A 19,924-nucleotide genomic window follows, 5' to 3' on the forward strand; every position below is an offset into this window, starting at 1 on the left:
TCTGGGCCTGGCTCCAGAAGGGGACCCCGGGCTTCCTCCGGGCCGGGTATCCTCACTTCGTGTGTCGTCTTTCATGAGGTCTTTTGAACCAATCTTAGTCTGACCCCTTGCCTGAGACCAATTTGCCATGGGAGACCCTACCAGGAACACAAGGTTCCAGACAACACAGCCCCCAGGTTCATCAGGGCACACAAACCTCTCTACCACGGTAAGGTGCTGGTTCTTCATTAAAATATCTCAACATGTAATTCATGTATTGGCACAACATTTTGTAAAAAACAATCATGGTTCTTCGATGATGAATTCAAATGACTTTGGTTATCCCTTTACTTTTTTATGTAGTGCCGTCACCAGGGCAGATTTCCAATGCGTCCAATTATTTTTGTTTACCAAATCACGTATATCGTACAACAGTCTCATGACCTTGATATTTATTTTTGTGTTGAATGCTATTTATGAAAACCACCGTGTTAATGGTCACACCAGAAGCTGGCGTAAGAAGTTGCTCGTCACAGAGGATAGGATGTTGTTTACATTTGTGGATAACAATGCACATAAAAAAGGGGATATACGAAGCCCTTTTTTGACCCTCCAGTAAATATTGCATTATGTTCTAAACCCTGTATCTTGCTGCGAGGTGGTGCTTTATCCTTTCACGAAAACAAGCACATGTCTTCTGATGGTAGATTTCAGTGTTCCCAAGGAGACCACTGTTACTGAATTTCAAACACATTAATGGTATTATAATGTTGTTTTCCCTTTTTTTGGTTCTTCCTTCCACCATGAAGGGACAGACTTTTGATGCAATGTTATCCATTGTGGGTTGTGCAGTTAGTACTATTCAGAAAATGGTGTCAAGTACATGATGTGTCTTGAGAGATAAAAGCCCATTAACAACCTGGCTGAGTTAGAGAGCACTGGGCTGATGAGGTGATGGCTCTTGACAGCAAAGGGAACACTAATGAAACCTTCTTCAATAGTAAGACGTATTTTTTAGAATGAAGAAAAACCTCCTGTTTCTTCTCATTTTAAAGTTTTAGCACAAGGTGCCCTACAACATTGGCTCAAAAACACTGCTTTTCATGACAAGAGGGACACCAAACTCAAATGTAATTTACTGTGCAATAAGCTTGACCAACTCTCCACCCTTTCACACACTACTGTATATGTTTCAGACATGCTGACAGTACATGCAATATGTATTCCCTGGATATTATTCATAGTTTGGTTCCATTTAGTTTTCTCTGCCTTAGAGTAGGAGAAGATGCCTCGAGGAAAGGGGGTTGCCTCTGAGCTCTGAGATGCGCTCCTGGTACATTTCGTGATAAATGTGGCGTAGCAAAATACCCCTGAGACTGGAAGGGATATATGGGTTCAATGGAGAGAAGAGAAGAGAAATACATGAGGAAGAGGCAGTTGAGACGAAGCAAGAGGAGAACGAGAGCAAAGACAATGAGCATTGAGTTCTGTTTGGGGCTCTTTACCCTTTTGTGCCAGGAGAAAGGAGCTGTTTCCAGCTGGAAGTCACGCTCCCTGTTTTGTCACAGAGGCCTCCATTCATCACCACAACACTGAGAGGATCTGAAGAACACCATTTGGTTCAAGCCTCAAACTGCTGCTTACCTGCACATATATCAATCTGATGCAAAATTGTTCATTTAGAAATGGTTGTTACAGTGAACACTACATACAGTATGTAACTGTTATGATGGTGATGCTTTTCTCTTTCCCAATTTTTACTTTGCTGCAATATTTCTTCCTTTTGTTTTTATCTCCCTGTATCTCCATACGCTGTTACGTAGAACAATACTCAGATCCATGCAAAAGACTTCATCAAGGCACTTTCTCTTAACCTTTCACTATGCTATTACCCTGTGTTAATGAAACAGGGTGGTATACTCTTGGCCTTTTCCCTGGATCAGTGTGCAGCCTGTGCTGTTTCAGAGACCTGCTGTGACTTCCTTTGCTTTGCAGTAAGACCAGCAGGATAGTTAGCCTCCATCTGCTTAATTATTAGCTTGATTGGTGATGTGTAGCGGCTCCTGAACATTCAGGGATGTTTGTATCATGGCGAGTGGTTCTGCAGGCCTGGACTTTAGCTCCTGAAGTGACAAGTAAAATTGCTGTCATGAGAAAGGTACTGAAGGGTAGGATAGTGCCCGGAGAGAAATACGTTTATACAATGATAGCATATTTAGCTGTGCTTGTGTCATGGCTCTAGGGATACAAATGCAAATCTGTTTGTCTTTTGCTTGGTCCACCACTTTGGTCCAAAGTTGTTTTACGCCCCCTACATCATTTGGTGTCGTGGTATATGTGATCAGTCCGGGAGTAAGTACTTTCATGTATTCTAATGTATACTTACTTTAAAGTTAGGCATAGATTGACATGTTGCCACCATTTTTTTGTCGTTTATTCTTCCAATGCGAGCATCAGAATTGAATTTCAGAATTATGTTTTTGTAAACTGTAAGTTAAATCAATTGGAAGACATTGCCCCTCTGCACTCTGAATGACCTTCAGGTCACAGAAGTACTTAAGTCATGTGGTTAGTGAGACACACTCTAATATGGCACTAAAAGATATTCAAAACAACTATTGATTTTAATTAAGTATTTACTGTGTAAGAGTGTGAATGGAGGTTAAATTAATGTCTTCAAACCCATATTCTCAGTCACATTGTGTGTGTGTGTGTGTGTGTGTGCGTGCGTGCGTGCGTGCGTGCGTGCGTGCGTGTGCGTGCGTGTGTGTGTGCGTGCGTGTGCTCGTGTGTGTGTGGTTCAGGCAGGGTTTGGCAGGGTATGCCGTAAAGGCAATTAAAACTGCTCATCAATGCTTTGTTAGACAACACTCAAGCTAATCCCATCATATGGCAGGCAGTGATAAGGGCATTTGCTTCTCACAGTGCCTCTCTGTCTGTCAGTCTGCAGGGAGCAGATATGCTATCTGTTGTAAAGGTGAACAGAGGGAAGGCGATGGAGGCTCACTAATATTCTGATTCAGCTATAGTCAGCTAGTGGAAAAGGATTCCTAGGTGAAGGAAAAGCCTGGAAGTGCACACCAGGCTATGAAAAAGTGAAGGTTCTATGTTAGATCTTAATCTTAAAGAACCAAAAAGAAACAAAATATGATGCATTGTTTATCTATGCCCTCCAGACCGACACAAATAACTGTTGATAAATGTATATTTCTTTGACATGGCAGTAGTATTTGGTTGGTCAAGGTCGCAGTTTAAACTGAGTTTTACCCCTAAAACTCCAATTAATATACCCATCCACTACCAAAAGCTGTCTCCTATTGCTAAATCAATTACATAACCTCACCCCATCCTTCACATGAAACAACTGGGGAAAATACTGCCTTGCAGCTATAAAAGCAGTAAACAGAAGATATTTTTCAAAAAAAAAATGTCCCCATCGTGCTGCGCATGTCAGTGGCCAATGATTGTGATGCGGTTGGAGAGCGTTCATGCAACTGGGGGCCTCGGCCAAGCTGGCAGGGAAGGAAAACAGATTACCATTTCCACAGTGTGTGTGTTGTTGGGGCCCTCGAGCTGACTTCTGAGCTGCTACTACCTCTGCTAGACTGGAGCTGTCAGAGCAGCTCCGCTCACGTCTGTGTCATCACCACAACTAACACTACTACTACCGCAGCATATTCAGATGAGCAGACTTATGTATCAATGCATACTCACAAGGACACGCTGAATCACATGCATGCATGCTCACAGACTCACACATGCTCAAAAACACACAGTCATCCTCACCACAGTACAACTAAACAGGTATGAAACAACCTTTTCTCTCTTTCTAAATAGTTCTCTTGCGCTCTCACACACACAAGCTCAAACATACAGACACTTGCACCTGTGGTTTTCAGTGCTTATGAATAATTAACCCTCAAAACAAAGAGATGCTTACATACCAACACCTGAGACAAAGAAGAGACACGGATCTGAGCAACAACACATTACTACATGTTGTGGCACCAAACAGGCAGTCATTTAAAATGTCTCAGATTTAGGAAATTACCTGTAAGAAGGTCATTCATTAACATGGTCATAAACTGTATTTGTATAGTTAATGTTTGCTGAAAGTGATTGTATTTCACATGATTTTCATCTCAGTTCACTATTACTTCATCGTATGTTGTCCTAATTTCATACAGTGCCTGGCCGACAAGTACAACTGAGCTATACCAGCACCCAGTTGTTTTATTCAGTAAAATAGCTGCAATGGCTGCACACATATAGAAGATTCCACACAATATCTGGCATTTGGCTCTGTGACTTATGCGGTTTTTAGAAGGATATTATTATTGTCACTCCCCAATCTCTGCTGTGCTGAGTGTGTATATGGTAGCAAGGGGTGATAGAGACAAGACGCCAATTATAAACTCTACATGTTCTGCAGTCACATAATAATCTGTTCCACGTGATTAGGATCACTGAAATTGAGTCGCTGCTGTACTCTCACATGACATAGCACATGCTGCATTATATGGCCAACACATACTGTATTAAAGGATGTATTTAACTTGTCATTGGTCTGCTTAGTCTTTTGGTTTGACAAGCCTGCTGCTGCTACTGCTCACCTGAAGACTCAACAGATTGCTGAAGTCAGCTGATAATACAGTTCTGTTTCTTGCATATCATAATTGGTGTGTTTTAACATGCTGTTCTTACACACTGTGCATAGCTATACCTACAATAACGAATACCCTGTATATATATCACATGCAAAGAAGGGCCGGGGTGGAGGGGTGGGTCCAAGAGCGACTGACTTTCAACTCCATGTGAAACCGTGTATTTGCTATGACGTTTAATATCCATCCGTTGAATAAGTCACATATATGACTGTCTGCCAGTCCATCTCGCTGTCTCTCCGTCTCTATGTTAATCTGTTTAATAATTAAGATAATTCCCCATGTTGGAGATATTTATATTTTCAAATCTTTAATCTCTTTTAAATTGATATTGGTGTACATTTTTGACATGATTACAACTTGGTGTACATACTTTATTTTGCATTCATATTGCAGAGATTCAGAATTCAACTCGGATAAAAACGTTTATTGAAAGGGACATAATATGAAAAGGTAACTTTTCAATGGAATCTTGGGAATTTATGATCTGAATTTATGTTCAGCATATTTAAAGATTACTGTGCTTCCTTCCAACAACTAAACAAGCATGTAATCCAGACATGCTATTTTGGGACACATTATTTAATTAATGCTTTTCCCTTTATCTTATAAGCAATGCCTGGTTTTTCTTAATTCTTTTTCTTTCAATATATATTCTTTGAAACAAATACGTCTTCATTCTGATCTGGCTATTTGGATTATAACCAATGTTATGTAGGCTATCTGCGGCATAACAGCAGGAGATGGGGAGTGCATTGTGACCGGGGGGGATTGGCTGTCAGCCAGGACAGCTATAGTGCCTGAGCTGGCACCGCTTTCAGTGCAGGTGTCACAAGGACAAACACAATTTTGTCAGAACTATAAGCTTAGTTTACACAGAGCATCTCATGCAGTAATGCAGCTGATTGCATATTCATCTCCACTTGTGTAATAAATCGAGCATTTGCATAACACTTTGCTGTTCAAGTGTCGGGCAAAACTCAACATTGCAGAAAGCACATTGGACGAGCATTTCCATATATTTTACGTCTGCGCTTGAGGTTTTTCAAACAATATCATGCATTTAACAGGATAATAGTATTTTTACTTTTCAGAATTAACCTATTGTGTATTTTCACCCATTGGATTTCTTAAGCATTACAAAAAGGAGAGAAACTCATTAGCTTCTTCCCTTTAGAAAGATTACATGACACAGGCATTATAATCTATAGGTCTTTATTTATTTTTGCAGATAACATATATTGCAATCATGCTTTTTCATATAACACCATCTAAAGACATTTATTATATTTTTTACATAGAATATTTTACATTAGGCCCATGAAACAGCTAGAAATATACAAAACAATATTCTCTGACTAAACATTTCTATTACTTTATTATTATTATCATTATTAATATTACCATCTTTATTATTACTCTTATGTTATTGTAATTATCATTTTTACAGTTGAGAGAGATATGTGCTTTAGTTTCTGAGATAATAATATTATTGCAGAAAACAGCAAATAATATCACATTTTTTTGTTCAACATTTAGACAAACGAAAGAAAAACTCAGGTTGTACGGACATTCACGGATACATGTATTTCACAGTCCAGTTTACAACATCATTCAAGAGAGAAAACTGCAGTATGGTAACTTTATACAAAACTCACGGAACCCTTTGTCATTGCACATTTTAAATTTCACATATCTTTGAGAAAACAAAACATAGATAAAAGGAAATTACTGGGACTGATTCCTGTCGCATGTAGCTGCCACAGAAGCACAATTTATTGATCCTCCTTCATAGTAATGCAGTAACATCTGCGGTCTTTCACTAAAGTCATTCTATATATATGTTTCTATATTGCCGATCAAGCTTGATATGTAATAATAGGTTTTTTTCACCCTATGAAAAGGAGTAGTTTCAGTGGTGTTGGCCTACAGTACAAAGCATTTTGCTATGTGCTGTTGTAGTAACAGTGCTTTTGCCAGCTTTGTCCTCTGAATGAGCAAATATTTCTCTCCTATTCTGAGATTTTAAATATGCACTCGCCACAGGATAGAAACACACTATGGCCTCTACCAAAACGACTGAGTGAAGGCCATCACAGTTCATTTACACTGAAATAAATGATGCTAGTTGAGTAGCACACAGAAAGAGGCAACAATTTGGATCAGCATGCATTAGTGCCCAAGTACATTTATATATTTTATACTGGTTTATTTGTTCATGTTTTGTTGCCGCTTTTGTTTCAGTGTATAATAGTAGTATCTGAGAGAATTTGGTCACGTCCACCTTTGTTCCTGAGGAGGGGGTTACTAAATAGATATACAGGTAAACCGTTGGAGTCACAATAGTGGTATCCATCATAGAAATCCATCATCTAATCTCCAATCCAGCAGCCAAAGCAGTTTATTTATTCTCATAGTTTAAAATATAGATCTGAGTTAGCATTGGCTTATTGCTACAACACTTTCCTACTTAAAGAGTTTGTCAGGAGAAGAAAAATCCATTTTTTTCCAAATGAACCCAGCCAAAGATATTGTAAGCACAATGCAAATGTAAGATTTCTGTATTGGTTACATCTTGTTCATAAGAAGTGTCAGTTTACACACTACAATTGTGCTTTTAATCAGATGCTGTATTTGCTACTGTACTGAAATAGATTTACTGTACAGTGGGTCAGATGTCTGCACCAATCTTACAAACGTAGTTTGATTTTGGTCCTTTTCACTCTCACATATAGAAAACGACCTACAAATGATTCTACAAAAAGATTCAGACAACATACAAAGTTATTGTTCTTTAGAAAACAAAGAAACAATTATAACAGTCTCTTGCTATGTATCCTATGTAAGTTATTTTTGCTGCTGTCAAACGTTTCAATCGAGCCTAAAAAAAAAGAAAGTTGGACGCTTCAAAACTCCATACTGTACTTGTGCTTTTCAAAGGTAGCCCCAGTCATGGGTGGTAAACATTTCAGGCAAACTGCAGGATCCTGCAAGGGGGTGATAGTCTGGCTAAATTATATTTTACACATACAAGCAGATTTGGCCTTACCTCTTGCACATTCCCATATTGTCTTTGTCATATGTTGGTCAATACTCAATTTTCACTTTACAAACTTTCAAATTGCATTTTTTTTCACCTACTACACTGCATTCATTTTTAATGTATTTGTAATGTACAAGCAAAATGCATTCAACCAATATTTTCTTTTTACAGTAATTGTAGTTTAGTAGATTAATTAATATCTTCAAAGTAGCACAATACTATTGAATCAACGCGGGCCTCCAAATTTAAATTATATATTCAATATACAGTAATTTCCTAAGTCACATTTCCTTTTTCTAGAAAGACTAACTTTTTTTGCATAATGAAATTCATAATATCACAACAATTTTGCTGAGTAGTTTGTTTTTCCTCATATGTTTTATAACTCTGTATTATACAAATAAACAAACAGAAAAACCCCTAAAAATAACTTTAATCAGGTTGGTCTCACGTGTCCCCAGGAGGTAGGTGAATAAAAGCAGACATGGAAGTCTGGTGGTCGTTCCCAACCTTGATTATGTTTTTTCTGCGTATCGCCAGTCTGGCCGCCGAGATAAAGCCAGGCAGAGGTTTCTAGATGTAGGCTTCCTCGTTGGCAGGGGTCTGATTCTGGTTTTCTGTCTGCTGGTCCGGGCCATTTTCCTGAGCCTTCACCAGCTTCAAAGGCGTGAACATCATCCGCAGGCGCTGAAAAAAGCACAGATATCACACAGCTGAAAGATGTACTGATCGTGTCAAGATAACAATGAGACACTGTCAAACCCCATTAGTAGGAACCAAACAGCTGCGAAGTTTGTGATCAAACCGAGAAGCTGTAGCAAAACACACCAGCTACGCAGCTGTGAGCTTGATGGATGCACCGCCTCTGGCTCTGAGTGTAAACTTTCTACAAGATGCTCTCAGTAAAGATTTATCATACTGTTTCCTTTATGTGATAAGTGGTTTTATAATAATAACAATAATATCAATTATAATAATACATCAGACTTATGTAACTCTTTTCATACTGTATGATTTAAAGCAAGTAAGGAGTAAAGTCTTCAATACATACAGAATAAGATAGAAATAAAACAATATAATGGAGTAGAGTAGACAATAACAGCTTTTTGAGGTAGGATTGATAATAAGTTTCACACAGACTGAGCGAGGACCAAAAAGGTCCTGTAAATCAGTTCAATTAACTAATACAGCCTGAGGTGTTGCTTAAAAAGGACACTAAAAGACAATTTTCTTGACACTATTAATTCATAAATGGTCGAAACTTACCAAGCCCACAAAATGTAAATAAACTGTCCTTTACTTGGTAAATGTTTAAATTGTTCTGAACTATAGGTAATGTTGGACCCGAGATTCTGCAGCATAGAAATCATTTATATGCTGTATTTGTGAGCTTCCGCCTGACTGCAGAGCACTAATCAGCTGGCTGATTGCTACAATTAGACAATCAGCCATCAGCTGGTACTGCAGGATCTGACACCTGCACATCGCCTCTGACAGACTCTAGTGCACTGCTGCAATTATGGCCCATTTATTCTTTCAGCACTGGCTATGAAGCTATATCTGTCACTAGGGACCATATAGAGGTTTAGTGATTGTTCAGCGCATTGTGCATCAATGCAAATCAAAAGGCTCTTAATGCAAATGGCATGCCGGAAAAGGTATCATGTGCCATTGATGAGGATCATCAGATCAATACAAATTCAGCGTACCATTCTGCTGCATACAAATAAATGTAATTTACTGAGAACTCAGTGCCTGGTGTAGCAAAAAGGCATCTGTAATTGTTCTTAACAGACCTAATTAGAAACTCTATTTTCCTAATCCTGTTATCACTGTTCTACTCTTCATGGCAATGTATCACGTCTTTACCCAGCATGCCGTGTTGCTCATTACAGTGCGGGTCATAATGCACACAGCAAAATCACATTGTGCATTGAGCATTTCAACATTCAGTCTTTTTGCTGTTAAATGATATTCAAGGTACTACTGTCAATGCCAGCCATTATTTAAATGTTGTTATTATAAGGGAGAATGATATAAATGAATCAGTATATTGTGGTAAACATTATTGAGCTGACTGTACTAAAAGATCTACACAGCGATTTTAAATGTACAAAGTATCAGCACACTCTTACAAAATGCAGTATTGCATTGCATGCAGTATACAATAATGTATTGGAGCTATAAAATCATGCATACCAAGTAATCCACTTAAAACTCTTAACACTGAGCCTGCCTCGCTGCCGACTGGAGGTTCAAAACAGCTAATGTGTGAGAGGCATGTGCAGTGATGGATACCCCTCCTGGATATCCATCTAGAATATTTGCCTGCACTAAACCAAACTCTCAATATTTATATGTAAATATACAGTATATATATACTAAAACTTCCTATGTATGTTTGTATTTAGATGCAGAAATGTGTACTATTTGTTAAAACTCTACTTGCGTTGTAGTATTTAAAATACAGCAAACTTGACTAATTCCACATTAATCTTACCTCTTTGTATGTGCCTTTGATTGTCAGGAACATGTAGACCATGTAGCCAGGGATGAGGAGCATGGAGGAGAGGGCCATGCACCACCCAACCCCCTGGCCCCAGGCCGGGAACACGTAGTCACCCAGGGTGAGGGGAACCATCTGCACTGCACTGAACAGGAAGACTCCCTAAGACAAGAGGTACAAAGAAAGATCTCAGGACCCATCATCATCATCATCATCTTTTGACATTTCAGAAATCGAGGCCAAATTCATGGTTATAAACATGAAGACAGCAATGTACAGCTTTAGTCGAGACCTCATAAGCTTTAATATTGTCCTTGATTGGGTGTGTATCCACTGTTGGTGCTTTAAACTTTGTGCATGTTAACCACTGATAACACTTACAGCCACAATGAGCGGAGTGAAAACGACCCAGCAGAGCTTCCACCAAATACAGGGCTTGTAGCCAATCATTTCCTCAATATTGTCATAGAAGTTGTTCACACCTGGAACCACAGATAAAGCAAAGTTTTAGTTATTGTGTTGTGTGAATTCAAGATCTCAGTTCGATAGAAAAGGAGATTACTGAGACATAGTTGTGGCTTACCATAAAACCAGGAAATGGAGATGCACTCAAAGAAGACCAGGAAGAGCAGGCACATTCCACTAGCTGAGTAGTAATCAAATAGCTTGAACACGTACAGTCCACCCTTTAAAAGGAGAAAAAAAAGAAGATGAAGATAAATGAAGGTGGAGAGGTAAACGTTGAAGAAGCAATTATAGTACTGGATGTGCAGAACAGTACTAAATCGCCCAAGTGGAATAACACCAAGGGCGAGAGCCTCGACGGCTGTGGCTGGTGAGCATTAGTGACATTTCATTGGTGAGAACAAACTTGGATATTTCCTTGTGGAAAGTGTTTTTTTGTTATTGTGCAGAACAGGCAGGATCTTTGTACCTCGATTAGGCGTCTCCTTTAATAATTCCATGTCAGTCCTCCATCTCTTTTGGCTATCAGATGGTTATCGAGACCAGCTCAAGGGACCTGTTCATATTCAATGTGAACCTTGATGCATTTTAAAGTGCCCGGAGCAGCGATAAGGGAAACTGCCTCCTTTGACGTGGCTTTGCATGTGGCAGTAATAAAGGGTCTTTGAGTCTCATTGACAGACGTGACCTTGGCCTGCAGGGGTTATGTCATTTTTGTCGCTGACTTTTGGTTTCATAACTTGCATTTTTTGTTTGATTTTATTTGCTTCTGAGGGTAAGTAAATATCATTGAATGCTAATGTGCATCCCGGCAAATGCTGGGAAACCGAGAGTGAATGAAGTGCAGAACATGGATTATTCTCAGAAGAGCATCAATGTGTTCAGCAATATATCAATTTGAAATTGTGGGCTTATGGTGGCTCTTGCCGAAAGGTCCAGTGGTCAAAGCATTAGGAATCATCCTCTATGGACCATGTAGGCCTACACATTTTATGGAAATACAGCCATACAAATTCCATGCCATGGAGCAAAGTGTTAGTCCATGTGGCCGCTGAAACATTACATAATTAATGTAGGAGCACCATTGATAAATCTCTTTTAAAGGTGTTTGACATCTTCCTCTGGAAGAAAGTGTTGGACAGATGGACAAATGGACATGCAAACAAACTGACCATGTCACTGTCCTCTTGTCCAGCAGACAACAGGTTAATAAGTGATATGAAGTAATTACTGTGAACCTTTGTTTTATGTTGTTCCCTGTTTGCAGATTTACACATGTTGCACAAAAACAGGAAACACTAGGAACTTCATTCTCAAAGTGTCCGGGTCTCCTAAAAATTACCCATACTACACTTGGCGAGTTAAGAGTATTGCAGGTTACTCGGTCAGCACTAGTTTTTTGTTGGATTCTCTGAGAAATGCAGACTAAATAAAGGTAAAGTCTTTACCTGTGTGATGTTGGAAAGTCCGATGATGTAAGAAATAAGGCAGACGACTGCGATGAAGATTTCTCTGCGTTTTCGGAGAGCGTGGGGGAACTCGTCAACCAGTGCAGTGATGAATCCCTCCACGGTGCAGAACTGGACACATTGGGTAAGCATTAAAATGGTGTTACTTAATTTTTCATTGCATTGCTTGGTTGAAGCTGGACTATCAGCACTTTGCAATACAAATATGCAGAAAAAACAAAAATGAGACCGATTATGTTGGAGTATCTATACCTGGCTGTCGATTCCCAGCATCAGCAACATGGAGAAAAAGAGTATGGCCCAGAGAGGAGAAATGGGCAGCTGGGTCACAGCTTCAGGGTAAGCCAAAAATGCCAGGCCAGGTCCTGAGAATAGAGAAACGTTATAGAGATGGTGTTCAAAAACGAAACGTAAAAAAAGATAATATAATGTTGGGTTCCTTTTTCAATAACTTTGTTATCCACCATTTTCAATATGGATACTTACAATTCATTTACTGTATTACTAAAACCAAAATGTCCTTGAAAGTGTGAAACAGAGTGTAAATTATGAACTTGAGTATTCACAAAGTACAGAGATTTTGCAAAATCACTGAGCAATCTTCTTTTCTCATAAACCCAGACATCTGAAGTGTCATATAGTGAGAAGATAAAACCCTCAATTTTTGACTGGAAAAAATAATATCAAGCAATTTTAAGAGCTAATTCTGCACAATAGCAAGTTGCCTGTACCCATTGTCGCTATCGAATTTAAACATTGATTGCAATTACCTGAGGCTGCCACATCAGCGATGGGTCTGTTTGTTACATTGGACATGAATCCCACGATGGAGAAGATGACTAAGCCAGCGAACATGCTGGTGAAGGAGTTGACGCAGCAGACAATGATAGAATCTCTGTAGGGGAGAGACAAAGCACAAGGCAGCCATTGTCACGCCTATATCAATTCCTTATCAACCCGTCACACATTGTCGAGAAGCATGGGGGGAAGGGACCGTGGAGAGCCATTTTGCATCCTGCAGTTACAGAGCAGCTGAGTACATTTAGATTGACCCGTTCTATAAAATGGCAGTGAGCTCCAGCACATTTTAAATAGTTGGAAGCATAGACATTACGTTTTTTGGCTGCAAGCGGTTATCTGACTTGACAGAGGATAAGGCAGACCTAATGTCTGTGTCTATGAGTGTAAAACAGAGCGTGTAGCCAAAAATAATGAAACGATAAACACAGCTGGAGGCTCAAATAGTCCCAAATTAGAAGGTGCAGCAGACACAATGTTGCCAGGAAACCATATATAATCCCAGAAAGACACATCTGCACAGTCTCCTTAAAATAAAAGATGTGTCAGTGACTGACGTGATACAGGTATTTAAATGATGTGGTATGTGAACCTGCAATGAAATATTATAATCACATACCTATACACGTTGTTTTTGAAGGGATTGTAACTGCCAAGAGCGATCAGAGAGCCTAATCCCAGCCCGTAGGAAAAGAAGATCTGAGTGGCAGCATCCAGCCACACCTGACACAAAAAGATAAGAACAATAAGGTCAGATTAAGCAGTTGTAGACACATAACTGGTGCCAAGTTGATGTTAAATATAGATTTTGTTTTGAAAAATTGACAGATTTCCCTTGGTTTTATGGATAATATTAACTTGTTTCTCATTTCCAACCAATTGAACTGGCTGGGTTGTTCAAGCTATGGGCACAACGGCTTTTAATCTCTTGTAAACCTTTGGTGGAACTGCAGGAACTGGGAGCGATACTTGTTCTGAGAAATGTCAACACCTAAGTGCTGTTTTCTTACACTTGGTCCATCTGATTTTATCCACTCTGATCTCGTTGTCTAATCATGTCCCTCCACATCTCTCTTCTAGCTTCATCTCCTTTATATCTAGAGCTTTAATGAGGTGGCCTAGTCATTTATACACAATCATTACAAGATAAACCAGGACATCATCAAAAAATCAATATCTATCATAATGGGATTTTGTTCTGGACATAAATGCATCAATCTAAATACCACTGGCAGTCTTTAGCCCTCTCTTCTATACTCTATATTAAGCCTGCATCAGCATGATAAATACAAATATACATTGCTTTCACAGGACATTCACATTACATGTTTCCCTAGACTGGAAATGTAGTTGTCAATGCAATTAACAGTGATTGTTTTAGATATGATCTTTTAGTATTAATATGCAATCACTGAGAACCTGTCTGGATAAGATTGTACTCTGTATTCACCAAGGACGTATTGCAATGAGAAATCATTATTGTAATGTTATACTATATCTCAAACAGTACATACATCTTTGCCAAACATAAAAAACATTTTTTACAGAAGAGCATACCTCAGACTCCTTCAGTTTTTCAAAGTTTGGTGTGATATAGAAGAGGATCCCATCAATTGCGCCAGGTAGTGTGATGCCGCGGCAAAACAGGATGAACAGCATGAAGTAAGGGTATGTGGCTGAGAAGTACACCACCTGTAGGACACACAGTTATTGTTAGAAAACATAATAATGTCTATCAAAGCCAACACTTACTTGTTAGACCACACAGCTATTATTTCACTTGGGATATTTGTCCTGTAGGCAACAAAACTGTTGAAGACGGGAAAACGACAAAGTTGTTCAACTCATCATGAAGAGTGTTACTGTACTGTGGCACCATCCCCACTGCACAGTGCAGCACAGTGACCTAGTCAGCCATTCCCCAGAGGCGAGATGACCCCACAATGCTTGGGTTCAGCACAGTCTCTCTGCACTGTTTCCCTCCTTATCTGAACTCATTTTCCACTGTGCTCTCAAAGTCAACTCAGTTCAGATCATTTATGTGAAAATCCACCACATAAGAAACGAAGTCGCAAGATTATGTCATTGAAACTGCTATGTATACACATAGCTACCATATGTTAAAAAAAACATTGATGTAAAGAAGTGAAAAACTCAAATCATAAATGTTATGTTTTATAATGTTCTTGTTCTGAGGGAAGATAATGGCTTTGTATCAGTCTAGTGGAGGTACTTGTAGTACTTAAAGTGCTGTGGGTTGAAGGGAGATTGCATGTGAAATTGTATATGTGTCAATTTAACTTACATTTTTATTTATCCTGAAGTAGTTTGAAGAAGTTGTGATCCGACCAACAACAACATATCATTGTGACAATCTTTGCATAAATGTGATGCAGGTTCGATTTGAGATGGGAATGAATATTTGTTTGTCTCTGTCCTTGTCTTTTCCCTTTACTTACTTTGCCTGTCCAGCCGACCCCCTTCCAGATGCAGAAATAGACGAGGACCCATGCAATGGCAAGCGTGATAGCCAGCGGTATCCTGATCTCCCCAGGTTTATCCAGGCCATCAGTCATCTGGTGCATGTTACGTCTGCAGGGAAGGGTTAAAGTGGTCTTACTACAACGCACAAATGCATGCTTGATCTCATACATGTAGCACGCGTGGATGCACACACAAATATGGACACACGTGTCTGAATCCTCACAAAAAGCCCTCTTCCTGTCTTCCTTACCCCACCCCTAAAGGTTTTTTAAGGCCTCTCCGCCAAGGGAAGTCTTGCTTGTATGCATGCACATCTACACACAGTTGTTGCTCTTTTAAACATTTTTTTCCTAGGGTTGGTTTGAGGCCCTTTTTTTAAGCGCAAAATGTTCTTTCTATTACAAAAACATCTGGAAAGATGAATAATAAAAGGATTTAGGGAACCATTGGATTCTCAGATCCAAAAGGCCCTATAAATCTCCGACCCTGATCTTCATTATGCACATAAGGGGCCATGACCTTTCTTTGTCGCCTGAATCTTTTCACAACAGAGCCGTATCCTTGTGATCTAAACAGATTCTAATGTTCAGCTTACTCCCAAAACTCCACCACAGAGCTGGTTAGGTTTTTGGTGTCTGCGATGCTGTAGTTGTTGTAGCAGCGCTCTGTGTTCCAGGCATTTCCACAAGACTGCCATGGCAGCTCCTGAAATTTAAAGGAAAAAAAGGGAGAAAAATCACACAGACAGCTCTTTTTACTTTCACTACTCTCCCACCGCCGGGTCCCATTCTCTCTGGCTGTCGGGCAGCCAAGACCATGATACTCATTGAGATTTCATGCTTTTCTTAGAAGAGTGAATGCTTCATCGCCAAATGCATTTATCAATACCTTGTGTAAGGGCTAATTATGTGGGAAAGGAAGTAATAAATGTCATACTCTGTTAGGGGCTGTTCACCCTTGTATAAGAGGTGCTGGCATAAAGAACTTGCCACATACCTAAAATGGTTACTATGTAAAAAATACAACCTGCGCATAAAGGGAAGAAAAAAAACAAGAAAACATGTATTGACACTTTTGTGAAATATTTCTCAGTAGGAATCAAGTTAACTACATTTAGCCTACATTTTCAATGTCATTTTCAAGTCATATCCTCAGTTTTTTTTTAACAAGGGACCAGCATGGATATAAATTGCAAATACTCACGGTAGTGAAGGAGTTGTACAGATAGTAAATTGCCCAGGAAATGATTACAATGTAATAGATATTCAACCAGAAGGACAAGACTGCAGCAGCCATACCCACACCTAAAACAATGGAGAGTACAGGCATGATGTTAAACTGGCTGAAATATTTGTGTTGGCATAAAACTAGGATAATAATGAATATATAACGTTTTTATTTTGAATTTGACTTGAATTTGACAGTTAAACGACCTGGTCTTCATAAATTAGCCAGTGAACATAAAAATAATAGATATGTATTATTTAAAGGGTATTTTACCTTTGAACACGGGGGCCAGCTTCCACACTCCAAGCCCTCCAATAGAAGTGTATTGACCAAGAGCCGTCTCCAGAAAGAACAGGGGCATGCCGGCAAATATGAGGGTCAAAAAGTAGGGAATCAAGAAGGCCCCTGAATGAGAAGTGGGAGGGAAAGGTGTGTCAATGAAGGTGATAAACTATTAATATTCAACATGCTCCAGATTATATATTTTCTAAAAGGTGTAAAACTGCGCTGCAGATCATCGTAGAGGTTTCTCTTGTGAGCAATTATGCCCGGTTTAGATGGACAGAAATACACTTAGCTTTATTTTAATCAAAAACCTCCGGGAGAAAAATCACAGGTTTTGTTGTTGAGACATTTTGACTCCTTTTGAATTATGGATACATGGAAAATTGCCAAGAATTCCTGATTACCTCCTCCGTTTTTTCCACATAAATAAGGAAATCTCCAGACATTTCCGAGTCCGATTGCGTATCCCACACATGAGAGAAGAAAGTCAAATCTCCCTCCCCACGTTTCTCTCTCAGGTAACTCCTTTTGCGTCTTCTGCACTTTCACCACCAAGGTTTTGGGTTTGTCGTTTGGCGTTGTGGTGGGCGCGTCATTCGCCATCTCTGTTAAGACGTGTCCGTCCGTGGCTTTGGTCCCGTTGGTGGCCATGGTCACTGCGAGTGTTGGATAGTCCTCACCAGTGGAGAGGAGGGGGTTTTCGAACCTGTCCAGGCAACAGCAGCTTCTCCGTCCTGTAGCCTACACCCAGCTCCTAAATATGAGCCGAGCGGAGACGAAAAATCGGGCTAAAGAGAGTGATGAGCAGCAGTTTAGCAGCGGTCCAGCGACCCTGAAAAAGAAATTAAATATGCATAAATATAAATGCAAAATAATTACTGAAAAATAAGATGTGTTTTTCTTGATATACACGTCATTCTGCCAAGTTGTTTGGTACATCAACATCTTATAAACATTATATCAAGTCCAATGAAGGTGGAATTACTTTTCCCATTGACTGGTTTTGTGGAAGGAAAAATATATGAAAATAAACGCGTGACAAATTTGATTATCAAGGGGAGAATTGTGCTGCCCTGTGCTGCAAAACAAGTTTTACATTAGTAAAATATCATTCAAAACAATTGTAATGTATGCATCCATTGTAATTGCATGACATTTCTTCAGGGGTAAAGAAAATAAAATGTGCCCCACGAACCGTGAACCCCACGGGATCAAATAAAGACTTCTCATGCAATAAAGTCACTTTTAATTGCCTGGAGTGAATGCATGTTAGCAGAAATTTAGAGCCTGCTCTTGTCCTGGGGTCATTATGCTTTAAATTCAATGGCCCCCTTCTAAAGCTCCGGTACAAGAGCAGAGCAATTAAACACATTTAGGAGTCAGGCTCGACGATAATGTCTAATGAATCACCTGGAGAGGCTAATAACTCGCTGGAGCTTTTCAATAGACATTTCATTCATATATCTGCAGGACAGGGTTAAAATATTTTACACTTATGTATTTACTTATTTATCAGCAATACAAAAGACATTGCTACTGTTTTAACACAACATGATTTAAACACGTTTGTGAATCAAATAAATATGTTATTAGTCCGAATTTATTTTAACTTTGTAAAAAGATAGTTAAACGAATGAAACATAAAGGCGCACTCCATTTCCTGCGTGCGTAATTGTAAAAAGCCTTATCAGGCAACAAGGAACCCACATTTTTTGATGATTTCTTCGCAAAATAAGCTATTTATATGAAATATCACACGTCAGTGTAACAATTCACTTCAAAGAGACGCACCCCCTTGAGACAAATGGGGATTAAGTGAACAAACAAATATGTGCGCATTATTTTCCTAACCGGATTACACATTTTAATTTGACATATTTTGAACATTGTCTAGCAGGATATAAGTATCAAAAACGGTAATGACACTCATGAGACGAGTCTGTTGCGTCGCCATTAAGTGAAATGCGGTCGCACATCGTTGGACATTGCTAGATTTGGCGCATCTGCATATGTCAAATTCAACAATGGTCTCTGTTTGTAATAAGAATGTAAACAAACGCAAATGCATAGGTGATTTTAATAAGATGCATTATGTGTGACAGAATACTTACAATAAAATGACTTAATTTTCCAGATTCCAGGGAAAATCCAAATTTCAGAAAAAGTTACTTCCTTGCACTTTTACCGAATAAAACCCAGGTGAAAACTTTGCATCCGACGACAGAGAGCAAAAATATGATCCTGAGAGGTGAAGATGGTAAACAAATGCGTCTTTGAGAGCGAGGTGCTGTCCTGAAAGGAGTGGTGCTGAAAGAGAGGAGGGGAGAGAAGACGGGGAAAGGAGCTGCCGCCGTCTGAGTTGAAGCGAGCAGGGACGTAACATGGAGCGCAGGATCCTCACTCTCATCTACATAGCGTCAATGTCACCTCAAAGTCGACCCTCCCCAACTCCAACATTTCCACCACTGAGATGGCTGCGGGTTTGAGAGAGGAGCATCCTCTTGTCTCAAGGTTTTATATCCTTACTGCTGAAGCTTTTTTTTCTTTTTTACATCAGCAAGTTCTCTCTTTCTTTCACTCTCTCTCTCTCCCTCTCTCTCTCTCTCTCATTCACCCTTTCTGCCTCACTCAGGGGCCAGTTGAGTTTATACATAATAATAACCAAACATAATAACATGATAAACAGATTAGAAATGAAAGAAGTTGTCACAAATAACACTTAAGGGACACTTGTTCACTGTTTTCATTTTTCTAAACTTCCATTCATCCAACTTTTCGGAGATTGACATGAAACAGACTGTGTAAAAAGGCCTCAATCTGAGCAAACGTGAGAAGTGCAATGTAGCATCAAATGCAGCCACTCCAAAGTAACAAATAGGAAGATGCCAATGGCTGCTCTTGTTCCTGGCAAAACATGATAAGAGGGCCCCAGCCAATAAAGGGAGTCAGGGTGTGTGAGATAAATTGAAAACTCTGCTTATAATCTTCTTAGCCAGCAGTCTTC

The 19,924-nt window shown here is 39.4% G+C and overlaps 1 protein-coding gene across 1 annotated transcript; it reads right to left on the reverse strand.

Annotated features, from left to right (window-relative positions):
• Positions 1-5,841: 5,841 nt before the first annotated feature.
• Positions 5,842-19,416, reverse strand: LOC104946071 (sodium- and chloride-dependent GABA transporter 1-like). The gene is made up of 15 exons (XM_010771825.1): positions 19,032-19,416; positions 17,325-17,752; positions 16,909-17,040; positions 16,612-16,712; positions 16,004-16,113; positions 15,384-15,516; positions 14,482-14,616; positions 13,544-13,647; positions 12,897-13,021; positions 12,379-12,491; positions 12,106-12,237; positions 10,776-10,878; positions 10,574-10,674; positions 10,187-10,354; positions 5,842-8,373 (listed from the first exon to the last, which is right to left on the reverse strand). The coding sequence occupies exons 2-15, from the start codon at positions 17,569-17,571 to the stop codon at positions 8,260-8,262; spliced, it is 1,818 nt and encodes a 605-aa protein (XP_010770127.1). The 5' UTR covers positions 17,572-17,752; positions 19,032-19,416; the 3' UTR covers positions 5,842-8,259.
• Between the last annotated feature and the right edge of the window lie 508 nt (positions 19,417-19,924).

This window comes from Notothenia coriiceps, unplaced genomic scaffold (assembly GCF_000735185.1).
Source record: "Notothenia coriiceps isolate Sejong01 unplaced genomic scaffold, NC01 NC01_scaffold00000339, whole genome shotgun sequence".
NCBI lineage: Eukaryota > Metazoa > Chordata > Actinopteri > Perciformes > Nototheniidae > Notothenia > Notothenia coriiceps.